General features: G+C 35.6%; 1 protein-coding gene across 7 annotated transcripts in view; it reads left to right on the top strand.

Moving 5' to 3' along the window:
* The window catches only part of Ptprz1 (protein tyrosine phosphatase receptor type Z1), a 173,755-nt gene that overhangs the window by 130,147 nt on the left and 23,838 nt on the right, over positions 1-19,770 (top strand). For 5 of the 7 annotated variants that reach the window (XM_027389969.2, XM_035450951.1, XM_027389970.2 and 2 more), the window contains 4 exons: positions 2,826-2,970; positions 11,424-11,515; positions 17,161-17,246; positions 19,705-19,725. In XM_027389969.2, coding sequence (XP_027245770.1) covers positions 2,826-2,970; positions 11,424-11,515; positions 17,161-17,246; positions 19,705-19,725 — 344 coding nt within the window. The remainder of the gene's footprint in view (positions 1-2,825; positions 2,971-11,423; positions 11,516-17,160; positions 17,247-19,704; positions 19,726-19,770) is intronic. The other 2 variants (XM_035450950.1, XM_027389974.2) reach the window with 1 other exon arrangement.

Below are 19,770 nucleotides of genomic sequence, written 5' to 3'. Positions count from 1 at the left end.
CGTGCGTGCGTGTGTGTGTGTGTGTGTGTGTGTGTGTGTGTGTGTGTATGTGTGTGTTTACACAGACTAAAAGATACTTGATTCATATCACATAAGGAGTCAATACAAAACTAACCCTGGGAATGTATTATTAGTGTCGGTCTCTTAGAACATGCTTACATGATTGAGAACAATAAAATATATATTATGCTTAAATTTTAACACAAAAGCTATGCTGTTTTATTCTCAGCCCTTTATAATGTCAATCTTATTCTTTATTGATTAACTGAATTACTGTCATTTAAATAAGCTGTCCACTAAGGTCTATCAAAGCACACTTTTTAGTCTCAAATAAATGAAAATGACAATGAATTATTACTCTCAATAGCATCCAAATCTGCTAGCAGACTTTTTCATAAGGTTGCCATCCTGTATAAAATGCCTAGGTTTCAATAAGTAAATGCCATGGACTCATTCTAAACCGTCATTTACACAGTTGAAGATCACATCTCCTGAGAACTTATGAGAAAAGTCTATGGAGAAAGAGAGAGAGAAAGAAAGAAAAAAAGAAAGAAAGAAAGAAAGAAAGAAAGAAAGAAAGAAAGAAAGAAGAAAGAGAGATGGATAAATAGACAGACAGACAGATAGATAACAGAGAGATGATATATGGATATATAAATGATAGGTAGATAGATGTGCTTATAATACATGCATATAAATGTAATTGCATTTGTGTTATGTATTTTCAAGGTGAAATTTTCTACATATATTTTCTACATTTATTACATATATATGACCTGACATAATCCATGTGAGTATGTACATATGCTTAAGCTATATATTATATGCACAACCTATATACATATATATTGTATATATGTATATGTATATATACATATTACATATATATATACAACCATATACATATATATTGTGTATATGGTTGTGTGCATATAATCTATATATTATGATGGATCTGTGTGGTCATAAAATTTATGTAAGCTTCATTAACTCACACTTTTCTATCTTAAACTTGAACATGGAATCTATTCACCCTAATCTGGTAGGGTTTCAGTGGGGCCCCAAATTTGCAATCTTAAAACATTACAGGTGATACTGTCACTTCTATTCTGGAGGTTGCCATTTAGAGATGATGATGTACATAAAAATATTAACCATCATTTGTAATCACTGGATACCAAAGATTACAAAGGTTGTTTCATTTATTCCCCACAAATCTCTCCATTTAGGTAATAGTTGGAATAGGAAAAATGTGAAGATAGCCATGGAAAAAGCAAGATGCCATTTTAAATGTTAAAAGCACATTTCAATATACTGATCATCAGATTATTTATGGGTTTACATGAGTCTTCACAGAGAATGTAATGGCCAGAGCATATGGATGAGCTAATTAAAATGGTCAAAACTTTGGATTTCTCACAGGCATATTAATCACAATACAAATATTGGTTGGTTTGTGATATATATATATATATATATATATATATATATATATATATATATGGTTTTATGATTTTCTTAGGCACACCTTTGAATTCCACATCTTTTCTAGCAAAGATAGATTATCTAAATGGTTATTAGATTCTGGGAAATATGGGTATCATTTATATTCCTTTGGTACATTTTTCAAATGAATGGATCCAAGTTCTTAATCCTATGCTTTCAACTCAAGGTACAGAAGGAAGCTGTTGTGTTAAACTGGAAGTTCTCCACAGGTAGATACATAATAATGTCATAGATGTGAATTCATAAGAGCTTCAATGTTGCCAAATTTTAAAGAGTATCACATATTTGGTGTTTCTTGCCAGTAAAACATTTGGTATAAAACATGAATAATTGTATCAAATGCTAGAAGTTTGAAGACTTTGATGGGATCTTCAATTTAGCTCTCTCAGAACCTGTACAGGACAACTATCAGGGTTAGGTAGAGTGGGAACAGCTCTCAAGAATAATTGTCTTAGCTTTCCACTGAACACCCTTCAAGCAGAGGAGAAGAATCAAGACTGTTTACCAGCATTCACTGTTCTGGAATTGTTTTTCACAACCTAGAAAGTAACATAATTACATTGATTTTTTCAAAGATTTTTGTACAATAAAGTACCTAATTGGACATAAAAAATAGCAGCTCACCAACTTCTAGATTGACTCAGCGTTTGTCTTCAGATGTGTCTAGTCCACAAGTGTATTTGAACAGAATTTCTTAGATACTTGTTTTTTAAGTTCACATGAAATAGAGAATTTTCATTTTTGATAGAGAATTTGAAAACAAACTTGATAAAAATACATAATATGGATGCATGAAATTCTCAAGTAATGAAAAATTTAAAAGAAATTTGGAAATAACACTTAAAGTCAGCCTATATTTAAAATTGAAAGTTTGCTTGATTGAAAAGTAATTATCAATTTTTCCTAATTGTTTATCAAATTACAACGTTAAAATAAATATGTAACATTGGTTTTAGAGCATCAGGGTTACACATAATGGTTTGGTAACACTGTGGTTTCCTAGCCTTCATTATTAACAGTAATTTTCTAGTGTTGACACTTTCCTTTGAACAACTTTTTCCAACCAGTATTGGTTCCAGGTCCTGCTATAACATCCCCACCTCTGACGATTTCTGTTTTGCTTTTTTTAAAAAAGCTCAAATATCTTGCCTTAATTTTTAAACTTTATTTTATCTAAACTGATGTATAGGTAACCTTTGCATCATAAAGTCAGAATTTTAAAGGTAAGTAGAAACAATGCAGGTTGCACTTAGTCAGCCAGAAAATGCCATTATGTTTCCATCTTAAATCTCAACTCTCTCAATTTTCTCCGACTACAGAGGCCAGTAATAGTAGCCATGAGTCTCGTATTGGTCTAGCTGAGGGGTTGGAATCTGAGAAGAAGGCCGTTGTCCCCCTTGTGGTCGTATCAGCACTGACTTTTATCTGTCTAGTGGTTCTTGTTGGTATTCTCATCTACTGGAGGTAAGTTGAGTGTTTTGAAAATTTACATTATTAAAGCTCAGATTTCTGCCTATATTTAATCTGAAAGATCTCCAAATCATATTCAAAATTTACCTTTGCATTAAAGCTGTTATTAGTGTATTCACCTATGAAGAAGGTAAACTTATAAATCTAAAGGTTATTGTTTTCTGTATTTAAAGAACTGAAGGTAAACGGAAGAACTTTGATGTTTGTTAATGTTTACTAAGGTGTCTTGACTCCTGTACTTTCATATTAAGCAAATTAACATTCTAGCATCATCATAGCGTTTACTTTAATAATAAGCTTTTTATCAGTTGCTATAAATACAAAAGTTACTATTTAGGAAAACAATTTTATATGAAAAACATTTAATCAGTCTTAATAAAATGTATATGAACTGTGTATAGTAATGGAAAGATGATAGTCTATATACAAAAGTAAAGATGAAGCTTTTGAAAGATGAAGATAGGGGAAATGACTACGTTAAGATGCAAAGAAAGACACTGAAAACTTTTTATAGTTGGCTTTGAGGTTGAAATATGCCTTCTTGCTCTTCACTAAGCCTTCAAAACCTTTAAAGGACCAGGACTGTTGCCTGGATAATAAGCTCCCTCCCTTGTACCAATCAGAGCAGACAACTAATTCATGGAAACAACACAAGTCAGTAAAACTGTTTCTCAGAAAACAGGAACTCTATGATGAGACAGGAAACTTCCTGTCTATAAGCCAAGAAAAGACTTCACTTAGTAATTTATGCTTTCTCATGAAGGAGAATTGTGTTCAGGAGGCCTGTAACTAACTTCTTTCTGTTAAGCAACAGCAATCTATAAGTTCAAATCACTGCTCTGTAATTGTTATCCGCATATGTTTTTTCTCTGTCCGTTTGTTAACTGTTTCCCATGTATCCAGTTAGTAACTGTGCCAACTGCTGTTAGGAAATATAACAAGAGTAAATTTTGAATAAGAATTGTTGCTTTTAAGGAACTCATGCTTACTGAGAAAAAATACTTTTCTATGAAAAACTTTTTTTAATATTACACAAACATATATGCATAGTGGCCGAAGTCTAATGTAAAGTGATCAGAGAACACAAGACCTCAAGAAGCCAGTATGAGCAGAGTTAAGTGTAAAACAAAATGTTGAGATGGACTTGCTTGTGATTCAGAAATTAGTGATGAAAGCAAAGGCATTCCAGGAAGCTGAATGAACTAAACTGGTTGTGCCCCAGTCTGTCAGGATTCAAGCTTGTCATTGTGTGTAGCTCAATCATTGGACTATGGAACACTCCTAACACCAATTGTGTCTCATATCCGACTTCCTTTATGCAAAAGAATAGACCAGGATATGCCAACAGGTTACGTTTTTGTTAGGAGCCCATTTAGTCAATATCAAGATGCAAAGCAGCTTTCTTCTGTCTGTGCTCCGGTGACTACTGTCTCTTTCTATAGATTCTACAGTATAGAAGATGCCATGGTTAACAAAGTCCCTGAACATCGCACGCAGTCTGTAAATGTTAGTCAGCCACCATTTGTTTGAATTTTCTTCCCCCCACCACTAGACTTGTTGCTCAAACTTTTGAACATGTGTTTTATGTTCAGTGTTTTCACTTTATTCATTTTTGTCTAATCTGACTTTCCCTACAAGATGAAGTATTTGGATAAATGAGAATTTGTTTTCAATAAATTTAACAAAAGTTGGAAGATATGGCAAGTTATATTTCATATTTAATGGTGATAATGTTAAACTCTAATAAGATGACAGGTGATTTATACATAAATAAAAAATAGAGTAAGTCTCATAATTTCTATTATTTATTCTAAGCTATCTTGTGCAAATTTAAAATTTGGTGTGTTTAATATGGTCTGATATTTCATGAGAAACTAAAATCCGAGTGTTTTAAACCATCGTTAGTAAGGATTATCCTATGTCTATTGTCAAGAAAACCAGATTAAATTGTTGAGACCATTTCCTCCTCACCACTAAGATGTTTCTCTTTTCCTCACAAACACTATTTCATGGACCTTGAATAAGGATGTAGTTAAAAGATGAACACTTGGGTGGCTTTATATATTTTGTCTGTTAAATATGCTCGTAAAAAATAATGTCACTCCCTGCTACCTCCCTTCAAAATCCACTAAAAATTGTTAGATATCTTACTTGTGTCTGCATAAAATGAACACACTACAAAAAATAACTTCTTGATTGGTTGGAACGCACTGGGGGTGTGGTGAATTGTGCCCAATCACAATAATCTCTTGCTTAAGGTTTGTGTGAATTATTCAAATTCCAGTATGGGCATATTTATTAGTAATGTGAATTTATCAGCAAAGAGAGGTGCATTTTAGGCATTGTGAAATCCACAGCCCATGGGAAGGGAGCAAACACTAACAGAGGCAGCAGTGGTGGTGGAGGAGAGCACCAAAAAAAACCATTCTAGAGGAAATTTACTCAGTGAAGCAGGAGAGCACAAGCAGGTGCAGGGAAGCCCACATCTACTCAACTGCTTCTCTTCAGTGTCTTAGGCACTTCCTTCTTAGGAAAAGAAAGTTCTTCTAGAATTGATTTCAAGTTGAAGAAGCAAAGTTGTTACTTAGGAAAAAGAAGAAAATCTAAGGCAAAAAAAAATGTGTAGTATTCACAGTCCTTGTGAGTTTTTCCAAGATTTTATGTTTAAACCTAAAAAGAAAGCTGGCACTTTCATGAGATAATTCTGATAGATCATAAAAGCCATCTGTTTAAAATGGGCAGTGCAACGCATTAGTCAGACATCCCCTGTGACTAATAGTGCTGGGTACTTTTTTTGCCTTGTGCTTATTCAGCGATTTCATACAGTTAGAGACCTGTGTGCTCAAATCCTTTGCAACTTATTTCTAATTCGGTTATTTGTTTATTGTTTTATTTTTCTGAGTATGTTTTTGTGAGTGTGTGTGTGTGTTTGTGTGTGTGTGTGTGTGTGTGTGTGAGAGAGAGAGAGAGAGAGAGAGAGAGAGAGAGAGAGAGAAGAGGGAGGGAGGGAGGGAGGGAGGGAGGGAGGGAGAGAGCTATGCCGGCATGAGTGCATGCATATTTGCATTTACATGTGTGTGGGTGCATGTATGTGTACGTGCAGGTGTCTATGCATGTGTGGAGATATCCAAGTGTCTTTTTGGGTATCTTCCTCAATCTCTCTCCCTCAAATGTGGAGACAGAGTTGAACCCAGATATCCCTCTTTCTGCTGGTCCGACTGGTCAACATGCTTTGGGGATTTCCAAGTCTCTGCCTTCCAGTGTTCTAGGATGACATACAGACTTCCATGCCTACCCAGGTTTTCTGTATATTTTAGATATATAAACTCCATCTCTCTGGTCCACAGTTCATTATCTGAAATGCAAGCATTTTTATATGTTCTACATACATGTCCTTCACCATTATTCAATTCATAATTTTTTTCTATTTTGTGTGTAGACTTCTTATTTGCGTAATAATATCTTTTAACATATTTACATTTGTATTTTGATGAAGTCCATTTCATTCATTTCTTTTCTGTCATTGCTTATGACTTGCTATTATGTCCAAGAAGGCAGCTCCTAACCTGGAGTTGTAAGAACTTTCTTGTAAATTTTCTTCTATGAATTTTGGAAAGATGAATGGCTCATACTCACTGACTTCAATGTTTGTTCCAAAGCTAAAGTAATTAAGGCACTAAATTCTGGCACTAAAAATAAACATATGTTTCCATGAAGTAGAACTGAGAGCCCAAATATAGTTTCTTATGCTTGTGATCAACAAATTTTTCACAAGAGTCCCAATTCCTTCTTGTGAACAGAGAATATCATTTTAACAAATGCTATGAGGGAATAGCAGATCCGCAAGTTGTAACTTTTCCTCATAATACACACACACACACACACACACACACACACACACACACACACACACACACACACACACACGAGCTCAAAGAAGATCATGGAGTCCAGCAAGATGGTTCACTTAAGTCAATCCCTGGGATTGACATCAGTGGAACGAGAACAGATTCCCATAGTTTGTCCTCTGACCTCCACACACATGTGCCCCCTGTATACACATGAAAAATAAGAAAATAATGAGTGAAAAAATAATGAAAAGATCATAGACATAAATGTGGGAAGTAAAGTGGTAAGATTTTTAAAAATATTTTTCTAATATAATTTTTAGTAGAATATTAACCTCAACATGGAATCATGAGTCCTATACTTTGTCTAATTTACCTAAGTGTTTCCCTGTGCTTTTGTAGAGACATCAAGAGAAAACAGTTTAGCAGAAAGTCAGAACAAATTGTAGATGGCAAAAACTGAGTCCCTTCCCAGGCTCACCTCTAATTTATTAGATGGCTGTGGTTACTCCACTTCTGACCTATGAATGTGTTTCTTCTGCTTTTCACTGGGTGGTACCTGTAAGATCATCTTTAAGTGTGTTGTGAGACTTTCTTTAGGTGGTCTGTGAATGAACAAACCTTCTGAACATTGTTTTGTATTTGTATGAAGACTCTGAAAAGGGATATAATTACACATTTCCAGCTTTTAATTCTAAATACTGTGAAAGAAAGGTGTAAATTAAATAATCAGATTACCATTGATTGATGGGACCTGTGTCTACAAGTTTAAAACAGTCATCACTTTTTTCTGCATAGTAGAGTGATAATTAGCAGGAGACACAGTTATCAACACTTAGCATATAGACGTGAAGACACTCACTGCTTCTTCAGAACAGATGGAATATAGAGACTTAGGCTTGTCATACATTAAGTAATATGTCTTGAAATTGTTTTCCAGATGTTTTAAGGTATAATTTACATGAGCCACACCATAAGTTTTTAAGATGCAAAACTGCTTCCACAGGGAAGGTTTGTAAATAGCCTTTCTTAGAGAAAAAAAAAACACTACAAAAAATTTAGAGCATTTAAAAGGAGACCATGAAAAATACCAATATTATGTTTGGCAAAAGAGCACATCATCAAAAATAGAAAAAGATTCCATAGATACAGTTGTTTTCCATTGGGAAAATGGGGCTAGGAAATATAGATTCTCTCCTGACCTCAAATTCATATTTGTGGGTTCTTGGGGAAAACTAATAATACTGAATGTACTCTTTCCAGTACAATACTACCTTCAGGTAGAATGTCACTTTTCATGTAAGACTGCCTTGTAAAAACGTACCTAAATGACTAAACAATTTTAATTCTTTCTCATACAAGATTTTTTTGTATGATTTATAAGAGTCTTGGGGAAATTAGTGCCAAGTAGCATCACTGGGATGCCTGTCTTTAAAAACTAGTGATTTCATTATGTATTTGAAGCTAGCAGAATTGATATTAATCCAATTGCTCTAGCACACATTAGCAACATGGCAATCACTGAGTACCATTATATTCTTGTCACTGTATTAAGAGTTGGATTTCTGTAAAATCAGACATAGACCTATATTTTTAAAACTGGAGTACGGATATAGCAAAGAACAAGCATATCACAAAATAACTATCCTAAAAACCAATTGCTCAAAGTAACTAAAATAGCATATTTCAATGCTCAGAAACTCAAGACCACTTCTGGGCTCAATAGCTATTTTTTCAAAGCAGTCTACTGTAGATACATAAAAATGAAAGTGTGTGGCAGATACAGTGCATAGAGAGACTGTGTTTCTAGAATCTGCTTAGGAGGTGAAAGCTATTTCACAGAGTGAATACCTGTAAGCTGTCCTGAAGGAAGTATTGCTTGCCTGGCCTGTTGATAAGTAAGACATTTTGGGTCCCAAGGAGAATCCTGATTAAAGCAAACAAAAGAATTACTAATTGGCAAGAACAAGGCAGGCTAAATCATCTGCTATGTATACAGATTTATAGACTATAAATGTTAAATAAAAAATCGGAAAAAGAAAGGAGCACAGATAAGTAGATTTAAGTTTTAAAACATTGTGGATTTCAGAATCTAGAAACTATATAAAATATTAGCTAGATCCTGTTGATAAATGTATCAAAAAGATGAATACCAATAGAAAGGTATGCACAGCATTAATGTTAAGTAGACCTAGACATTTGGCAATATTTATGGGAGATGAGCTTTAAGTTAATAGAAGAAAGCAATATTTAGCAACTAAATATGATTCATGACACTGAACTCCTTGTTACTGAAAATCCCAAATTAACTAAATACCAGAGGGTTGGTGCTAAATGATTCGTGTGCCAGCTGTGAAGTGCAGGAAGTCCCAGGAGGCATGTTCCAAGTCCATCACCTCCATGTCAGAGTCAGAACATGCTTGCTGTGGATGCATAGACAACAAATGTTACCTGAGGTGTTTGCTTCAGTGTGGATTCAGGGTGGTTCATGTGTACTATCATTAACACAGTTCTTTAGTGTGAGCCTGGTTGTTTTCAACTTTCCCATTCCTCATCTGACTGCAGACTGCTTTCCAAGATGCAATTGGTGTAAGGGTCCCTTTGACACTTGAATCTTTATCCACTCATCTTCTTATACTACTGCTGTCTCTGCAAAATACTCTACTGTTCTCTCAGGTGTGACTTTCAAGTTCTTATACTCTCAGAGCCAAGTCATGCTATGAACATTGGTGCTTTATGTTTTTTTTCTCTTGACAGATAAAGTTACAACATAAGTATCAATACACAATTTTATAGTATATTCATTGAAAAGTATGTTTGGGTACCTATAATATGATGGTATTTATGAATAACATTGCAGTAATTAACCATTTTGCATGATTGGCTTATATTTTGGTGGATGAGACTTACTATGAATGTAAAAACAAATGCATAAGTAATAGAAGGTTCCTAGCTGAGATGACTCAACCTATTTTGTCTTTACCATACTACCGAAGGAGTTCATGTTCAGTAGAAACTGTATTTTAAATTTATTCTGTGGGATCTGCCATATGAAGTTCACCATTCTCTTGAGTTCCTGAGCAGTGACAATAACTAAAAATTTCCAGTCACATTATCACAGAAACAAATAACCAACACTTTACCTTGTACTATGTTCCTAAATTATGGCATGTGGTGGGTTGGGGGTAAACTTAATGCACTTTCAGCTCCAGTTTATCCAGAAATAGCCTCATCCTAAGTAGAGGAGGATTTGCATTTTTCATAGTGGCATGTGCCACAGAGCAAACAAAGGGAGAAGAATAGTGACAGAGATGTCTGGGGTCCTCAGGGGATGTAGCATTTAAGATGATGTGAAAGAATGAGAAGGAGGATTGTAAGCAGAGGGATAGCAATACCCAAGAGGCTAAAGTGGTACAAGTGGACTTGTCTAAGAGAGAAAAAGAGAGCAGGGAGCGCTGAAGCCTGCTTGGTGAAGGGGTCATCGGCAGTGAAGTGATAAAGATTGGTGGAAGCAAGGGACTTACCAACCTTGCTAAGAAAACAATATGATTCTAATAACAGTGGAAAGCCATTTAAGAACTGTATCCAGGGAACTGATTACTAGAACAATCCTGAGATTTAGGAGGACACTGAATAAGAACAAATGTCACGTTAAAGCTCATTAGGATAGATAACATGTAACCTGAAGCTTTAAAATGGAAAATAAGATTAACGTTTTCTTTTAGAGAGATATTTCTGTTGGAACTCAACCATTAGTGAATACGTTAAATAAAATAACACACATCAAAAGAGAGTCATTAGCAGTTTTAATTACCTAAATTTCTTAAATCAAGGGATGGCTTACTTTATTGTAGAGAAGCAGTTGCGTATTTGCTCTGCTTGGTACTTTGTAGTATGCTCTCACCAGATGTTACTCTTATTATCTGAATGAAAATAGATGCAGGTGACATTGTAGGTCACAATTGTCATTGGTTCTAAATATATTCATTCTCCAAATGCTCATCAACAAGACTAGCATCTGTCAGAAACCTCACTCTGGTTTTGCTTCTGTGCTCATTATCCTCACTTAAGTTACATCACTGCTGCATTACTGTACAGTAAAAGCTGCCTTCTTTTTTCCTCAAAATGATGCCACCATGGAATTTCATTTCTATATAGACATAGCTTTTCCTACCAGCTGAATATGCTCCAGAGGGTATGGTTTAAAAATGTTCTGTAGGGGGTTTTCTTTACTTTCAACCCATGTCCCGCCAAGTTGGCAAGATACCTCTGTATATGTGCATATAGGAGAGTACCTAAGACATTGACATTTCCTGAATCTGCCAAGTGCCATTTGGTACCAACTGCCCCTTCAAACAATACCTCCACTTCCAGATTGTCTGGTATCCGCTCGCTCTTTTGGATCCAGTAAAAGTGAGATAAATGTGGATGACCTGAAATTCTTTAGCACGACTGCTTTATGAAAACAGATGTAGATCCAGTAATCATTCTTCTGGCCATGCCCCAACTTTTGTTGTAATCTGGAAACTTCCATCATAATTTTCAAGAAGCCTAGATATCATCCTCTTATGTGTTCTTTCTTTCTTTCTTTCTTTCCAGAAAATGCTTCCAGACTGCGCACTTTTATTTAGAAGACAATACATCCCCTCGAGTAATATCTACACCACCAACACCCATCTTCCCAATTTCAGGTAATGACTTAGAGAGTGAGTATGAGTATCTGGCTTAAACTGAGTGGAAAGAATGACGTGGGACCATTTGCCTTTATTGGAATAGTTTTCAAATATCTATAATTCACAGGAGTAAATGTTTGTGTTATTAAAATAAGTGTTACATCATGTATCGGGCCTCCAGTCTTATATACTGTTCTCATGAGTTTCAAATAGATTATATTTCAAAATAATTTATAATTGTTCTAGTATAATATTTAGAAAACATTATTACCAATTAATATTAGTTGAAAATAATGATCCTAGTTGGGTTTCAAAAAACCATGACAGAAAACAACTATCGGTGAGGGAAGTCAGGACATTATCCAACTCAGCAAGCTGGAGGCAGGAATTGAAACAGAGAACATGAAAGAATGTCACTTACTGACTTGCTCTCCATGGCTTGCCCATTTTGCTTTCTTTATATAACCCAAGGCCATCTGCCTAGGGGTGGTACTCCCCATAGTAGGTGGACTCTCTCAGATCAATAATTAGTTTAGAAAATGCCCCAAAAGACATGCCCAAAGAACAGTCTCTCTCATCCCAGGTGACTTATTTGTGCCAAGTAGACAAGAAACTAACCAGAACAATAATGCATTTACTCATTTCCATTTCTGTAGAGGAAACCTAAGCAAAAACGGTCAGACTAACTCAAAGCAATAAAAGTAGACAGCAGAAAGAAAATAAGGCTAAGATTTAGTTCCTGTAGTAGTTAGGGTTTCTATTGCTGTGATGGGAAGGAAAGCTTTAATTTCATCTTACAATGCTCAGGTCATGCTCTATCACTGAGGAAAGTCAGGACAAGAACTCAAGGCAGCAGTGTAAAGGCAAGAATTGAACCAGATGCCATGAAACATCACTTAGAGGCTTGCTCCTCATGGTTTACTCAATCCTTAGGATTTCATTGCATCTGAGGCTACACCTGCACCTGGACCTTCACAGTGCCGAGCCTCATATTCTCTTCACGCTTACTTCATTTCTTCAAAACCAGTACAACCTGGGAAACTCTTACATATTACCAAGTTGGGATGCCAGACAAGATATATCCTAGGCCTATTCTGAACTACAACTTCTGTTTGTTGACCCAAGGAAACATTTCCCACATGGTTTTCGCCTTAGTGATACTAGTCTCTTCTTAATCACAGCCGAAGTTCCAGCCTGAGATGACCAGAACTACAGATTGTTAGTTAAAAATAATAAACATTCTTTAAGGGACTCTCAAATTTCTCTCTGAAACTTCACATGCTAGGCTTCTGTCATCTATACTGCTCTCACCATGATCACTCAAGTTCCCACAATACCTCATTAAACTTGAAACACTCAATAGCTTTTCTAACCCAAAGTTCCAAAGCTCTTCCCAAACCTTCCCAAAACATGCTCACATCTGTCACAGAAATTTCATGAACCTGGTAACAATTTCTTTTTTAGTTGGGGTTTCTATTGCAGTGATGAAACCCCATGACCAAAAGCAGCTTGTAAAAGAAAGGGTTTATTTCACCTTATACTTCCAAACTGGGTGGTGGTGGCACATGCCCTTAACCCCAGCAGTTGGGAGGCAGAGGCAGGTGGATCTCTGAGTTCCAGGCCACCCTGGTTTACAGAGCTAGTTCCAGGGCAGCCAGGGCTACACTGAGAAACCCTGTCTAGAAAAACAAAACAAATATCTAAATCTCATCTTACACTTGCAGGTAATTGTCATTCATCATAAGTAAAGTCAGGGCAGGAACTCAAGGCAGGAATCTGTAGGCAGGAACTAAAGAAGTCGCCATGGAGGAATATTACTTACTGGGTTGCTCCTTATGGCTTATTCAACCTGTTTTCTTACACAACTCAGACCACCAGCCCAGGGGTGGCACCATCCACAGTGAGCTGAGATCTCTCATATCCATCATTAATCAAGAAAATGCGCCAACAAACTTGTCTATAGGCCAATGATATGGAAACATTTTCCCAGTGCTCAGGAGTCCCTCTTCCCAATGACTCTAGGTTGTGTCTAGTTGTCATAAAACTTACCAGGACAGATCCTCCCTGATCATATGTGTTTATGTGAGAAAGGATTTCTCAATATTGGGGTACACACACTCCCCAACACCAAAAAACAAACAAGACAAACCCCCAAAACAGTGGTGGTAGTATTAGGGGTGGGGTGGAAATACCTAGACTGTATAGTTGCTTGGTTTCCAGACATTGAATGATTGAATATTTTTAAAAAAGCATTGTCTATTTTATCACCATTTACATGGACAACAACATTCAAAATGCAGGATCATTTTGATGCAAATACTTCCTGACCCTAGAGTTTTCCCTGTAGGCAAAATAACAGCCATTTATGTAATTATATTATATACTATAACTCCTCAGAAGACAAAGGGATTTTTAAAAGGGACACATCTTTCTCCAGAGTCTAGCCAGATGAGTGTAATCTTCACCCCCATCAAGAAAACTTCTCTTTGGAACAGATGGAGACAATTAAAGAAAACCACAGATGATCACAATGCAGAGTTGTGAGCCCAGTTCCAACTGATAGGTCAACAGTACAATTCTGGCATAGAAGGCTCAGGATCATTGTGGAAGAGATAGTAGAAAGATTGTAAGAGCCAGAGGTACAACAAGTTTGTTGTGAGATTGTGTCTCAAAGAAATATCAGCAACTGCACCCAAGAGTCTCACCAACATAACTGCCTAAGTGTGATCGAACAAGGGCAACAACAATAGACATGTTAACATGGATGAGGGACAGCCCAGAGGCTCGTGGAGCCTCAGCCCTACAAAAAGAACTGCATGCTGGGGCAGAGGTGGCACGCACATCTTTAATCCCAGCACTCAGAAGGCAGAAGCAAGTGGATCTCTGTGAGTTCAAGGCCAGTCTGGTCTATAAAGCAAGTTCTAGGACAGCCAAGGCTACAACAGAGAAACTGTCTTGAAAAACGAGAGAGAGAGAGAGAGAGAGAGAGAGAGAGAGAGAGAGAGAGAGAGAGAGAGAAAGAGAGAGAGAGAACTGCAGGCAACTAAGAACTGCTGAAACCTGGAAAATTGCCTTCCCTTGGGAAGTGGACATTTATCCTACCAGTGGTCATCCCTGAAAAACGTTATAACACTATACATTAGGAACAAGTTGTATTTATGTATTTAAGAATATAAACACACACAACAACAACAATTAAAGAAAAACAGATCATGAATTTGAAAGGGAAGTGTACATGGGCAGGTCTAGATAAAGCAAAGGGAAGGGAGAAATTATGTCATTATATTATCTCAAAAACTAAAATTGTTTTTTAAAAAAGAAAAAGGCAATGTTATTAAGAAGTATGTGTACTGAGGGAGAAGTGTAAGAAGAGAGAGGACAAGACAATGACAAGGTTTAAACCAGAGCAAGAAAAGAGGCCTGTCCTCAATGTGGTCATTTTATAGAAGTCTTGTTTTTCTTATTATTTGGGATTTTTTTTTTAGTTTGGTTGGTTGATTAATGTGGAATGCAATTAATGCAGATTAAAATGGAGTCAGAACTAGTTTGAAAAACAGGTGGTTTATTAGGAAGTACTCACGAGATGGAGCCAGTCCTGTACAACCAGGCAGGAGAGGGAACAGAGAGAGTCACATGCTACCCTCATATTTAAAGCCTTGCTATGTCACTCTGACCACGCCCAAGTGTGCGTGGTCAGTGTCACCTGTGCCAGCCCTCAAGCTGGCATGGTCAGCATTTCCCCCTGCAGTTGATTTTTGGTTTTGTTTTCTTATTTGTTTGTTTGATTGGTTTGGCTTGGTTTTTCAAGACAGGGTTTCTCTGTGTATCTCTGGCTGTCCTGGAACTTGCTCTGTAGAACAGGCTGGCCTTGAACTCACAGAGATCCTCCTGCCCCTGCCTCCCAAGCACCACCACTGCCCAGCTACAAGTCCTGTTTTAAACTGTTTAGATATTCACAAATTGTTATCAGAGATACAGATTCTACATGTTGTTATCTTCTGAAACCTGTTAACAAAATATAAAAAAAGAATTATTAAGACCAACTTTACCTCAGCACAGCATTAATTCCAATGTAACACTTTTAGCGTCTTGAGAATGAAAGTTCTCAGTTGTCTGTGGAATTGTGATTTCCTTCGCTTCCAAACATGTCCTCATCATCATGGGAGTTCAGATTAGCTCTAGTGTCAGCTAAAGTTCTGCACAGTGTGTTACCTTCCATAAGACACAGTGATTCAAAGAATCCCCAAACCCCACCTTGTGGGTGTCAGAAGAGCTGAATCCAGAGGCAGCTCCTCTCACTTACTCGGGTCTGGAACATTTGCTCTTGATCACCGGAGTATTTATTCTTAGTGGGAAATCAGAAAATGAAAATATCCTCCTCTCACTACAGAACAAAATACTTGGGTGTTCCTGTAGGGCCGGGCTGGCTGGCCGTGGGGGACCTATGGGTCTGAAAGACATTTTTAGGAACTAATGTTGTAGGTGTGACAAATCATTTGTTTTCTTACCTAATTATACATGCTACTTGCAGGCAAGATCCTTCTGTAGGTGTGAAGGTGAAAGATATCTAGGTACGTCTCAAGCTTCACTGGCTAATTCAGTGTTAGTATTCAGGTCCACTCGTCTAAGAGGGAGAACAGATGGAGTCTGATTTTGTTAATGAAGAAATTCTTAGTAACTGAAGCTTAAAATTTTTAGAAGGCCTAAATATTGAACATCTGTTAATGTAAATAACCATTTCTATCAAAATGTGTTTGATGTTTCCTTGTTAGAGAAAAAAGAATCATATACTGTGAATTTCTATGTTTAATCTCAGAAAATCTTTCCCAGAAAAGAAAAGGAAAACACCAGGCTCCTTAAAATAACTTTGGCTCCTTCACAAATAAGTTAACAGATCCATGGCTTTGTTTACATGGCTTATTTTCAAGTTAAAATCTTGAAACTTTATAGATTAAAATTCCAAAGATTTTTTCATTATGATTAATGAATATGCGTCATATAAATGTTTTTTGTTACATATAAAGGGAAAGAAGAAATATTTTCAAGTATATACATATAGTTACATATTATAAGATATTGAACTATGTAACTTTATACAAGTGTAATTGTACAATGATAGATTGAAAATATAGCTGAGGGTTATGATACAACATCTCAATCTCACATTTGGGATGCTGAGATGGAACAATGGCAAATTCAAATCTAGCCAGCACAATATAACAAACTTAAGGCTAGTTTTTATATATTTTATGAATTTTTATGTATTATATTTTTACTGAGTTCATAAATAAAAATAAATAAGTAAATTAATATATTATTTCCACATCTCTTTCCCAGAACTTATATGCAGTATTTATTCATATTAAACAAAATTGTTCAAAGTAAGATGAATGCATTGGTAAGAAGTATGGTTTTACTACTATTTGGAAATCTAACAATGAAAAGAAATTAGTTTCTATTTAGAGTATATAGGGAAAAGAAATCTATAATCAAATCCAAATCTGAAATAAATATATGTAAAGTTGGAGCTTGCAATTTAGTTAGGATTATTATGGTTGAATTTTGAAGTTATTTTAGATGATCCCTTTTAAATGGAAGAAACGATAATTTCTCCTGTTATCCTTTCTAATGTGTTTGTTTTTTTTTTCTTTTTATTCACTTAGATGATATTGGAGCAATTCCAATAAAGCACTTTCCAAAGCATGTTGCAGACTTACATGCAAGCAATGGGTTCACTGAGGAGTTTGAGGTATGATTTAAATATGTCTGTTTTAATAATATGAAATGTAGAAAATTTCAAAGTTTCAGCAGGAAGCTACTTCATGATGAAAAGACATTGAAATCACTTTTAATTTTAGAAAAATGTGATATTGTTTCCATAATTGTATATGTGCTTAGGAGATTTGTTTTAGTTACTAAATCACTTAGAAAATCGGCTTTCTGTTTTAAAAGCAAGTGTGGGCTAGTAGAAAAAACAAGCATAAGTGTGAATCCATTCCAGCTAAGTACAGATTGCTAACATTCTTTTCTTAAATCTAAATTAGTAACAGTGACTCATTTTCATCTTCCAAATTACATAAGTTATACTAAACTACTAAACTTGATGATTCTTAGCAAAACTGAATATAAATCCTTAACTCTAAGTATGACAACTCAACACAAACTCAGAACCATCTAGAAACTTTCACTATGCAAAGTGAAATCACACCCACTCTCCAAGAAAACATATATTTCTAAAATCATTTGAACTTTGCAATCAATGAAAATTGTCTAATGACACTGTTAAATATTCTTAGAAGAGATGGAAAAATTCACTGCAATTTTATCATGCCCACTGACATACCACTCAATCATATTTCTCAAAATAAGGAGTCACAAGCCCTGGTTTAAACAATAAGGACCACAAATACGAGGAGTTGTCATTTCCGAGGTTACAGGTTACTAACCAAGGGCTTCATAGGCAACCTACATTCAAATCCAGGAGTTGTGTTTTATGACATGGGATCATGCAATCAAACGTCACAGAAATTAATTAACAACTGATAAATAGCAAAGCTGGGATTCAGGTTTGTGATTTGAAATCTCATATCCTTTCTATTAAACTTAACACCAAGCAAGCAGCTGGCAGCCTCGCCTCCTGCCACCCAGTCACCCCAGTTCAGAAACACCACACTCTGTATTGTCTGTGTATCTCTTCCTCACTCCCCAATACTCGATAGAACTCACTCTCTTTAAAGGTATGGATCTCTGGTCCTGGTAACAGGATTCCTTGTCCTTTGATCTGCATAAGCAACAACTTCTCACACCCAACAAAACTTCCTAGGTGTCCTGTCAGTCAAGACCTAAGTAGGGAAGGGAAGGGCAACAGATTAGAAAGCTTTCAAAAGGCTAGAATGGAAATGTGGTAGAGTATAAAGACGCTCATGTTTAAAGCATCAAATTTGCTTTCTTACTATCAGCTCAAGGTTACTGGGAGTACAGGATTGCTTCTGTGCTAACTGTGGTGTTAAAGTTACCTGCTCCATTAACTGATGGAAACCATCAAACAGACCTATAATTCATCAGGGAAAAATGGAGGAGAAATGACTCTGAATTTCCACATATACAGAAGCAAATCCTAAGCAAATAATAATAATAATAATAATAATAATAATAATAATTTGTAGTTGAAGTTGATGACAGTGTTGTCTATAGGATAGTCATTGGTTCACACCTGTCAAGTCATCCTGAAATTATTAAACAGTCCACAATAATTAAATTTATATAACAACCACACTTCTACTCAAAATTTTCTCTTAATCCCATTGTTTTTCACTCGATCTGATTTAATAAAACTTGTAACTAACTTAGTAATCAGCTTAATAACTAATAATGCTACACCTTTTAAGTGGTTCTTATATTAGATTGCTTTTAGTCATTCAGAACGTCTTGCCAAAGAGGCCTTGAGTGCTTTTACAGTGGGGTTGGAGATTCATATTTGGGTTATATTTTCTCAGAAACTAGGAGACTTTCATTTCTTTATCTCAGTTATATATTTACAAATTCTAAACTGATATGTTTAGGTCGGAAACACTTCTGGAAAAGTCTATAATCCATTTTAATGGAAAGTTAGCCAAACGGTTTTTCTGTACCCACTGAAGTTTTTTTTTTCCTAACTGTTCTACTAGTTAAATCTATACAAAGTAATGACTTTTAAATTTTGTTTCAAAATGACAGTGTCTGTGTTTAAAAACCTTCTAGGAGCATTTATTGTTTTGACAACCCTAAATCTGTTATAAACCACCTAATAGGAAGCTATTTATTCCATAAAATAACTAAAAAATATATCACTAATTCAGAGTTTCAAATAGTGCTGTTGAGGTCAATTCAAACTATATTCTTACATTATCAAATCCAATTACTATGACAAAATGGGTCATGGGATATGTGGTTCTTATTTGTATTTTAAATATTCATCATATTATACCAGCATCCCCATTTAAACGTGTTGTTTTGTTTTCATTTACATAATTAAGGTCCAAATTATTAGGAATTTTGATTTGCATGCAACTGTTTGAAACATTCTGTTGTGTTGGTATGTGACAAATGTATTTATTGCATGATCATAGTTTTCCATTGTAAACCTAATATGAACACTTTCTTTTCTCATTTGTCGTGTGCTGTGGAATTTGATTTCTTTACTTTTTTGGCATTCATTTCCTCATTAGACACTGAAAGAGTTTTACCAGGTAAGGCATTATTTCACTGCATTTTCTTTTAGCCAAGAAGTAGTT

Source organism: Cricetulus griseus (assembly GCF_003668045.3).
Source record: "Cricetulus griseus strain 17A/GY chromosome 1 unlocalized genomic scaffold, alternate assembly CriGri-PICRH-1.0 chr1_0, whole genome shotgun sequence".
Taxonomy (NCBI): domain Eukaryota; kingdom Metazoa; phylum Chordata; class Mammalia; order Rodentia; family Cricetidae; genus Cricetulus; species Cricetulus griseus.
Note: the sequence above shows the minus strand (reverse complement) of the source record. Positions and strands in the feature narration are given on the sequence as shown.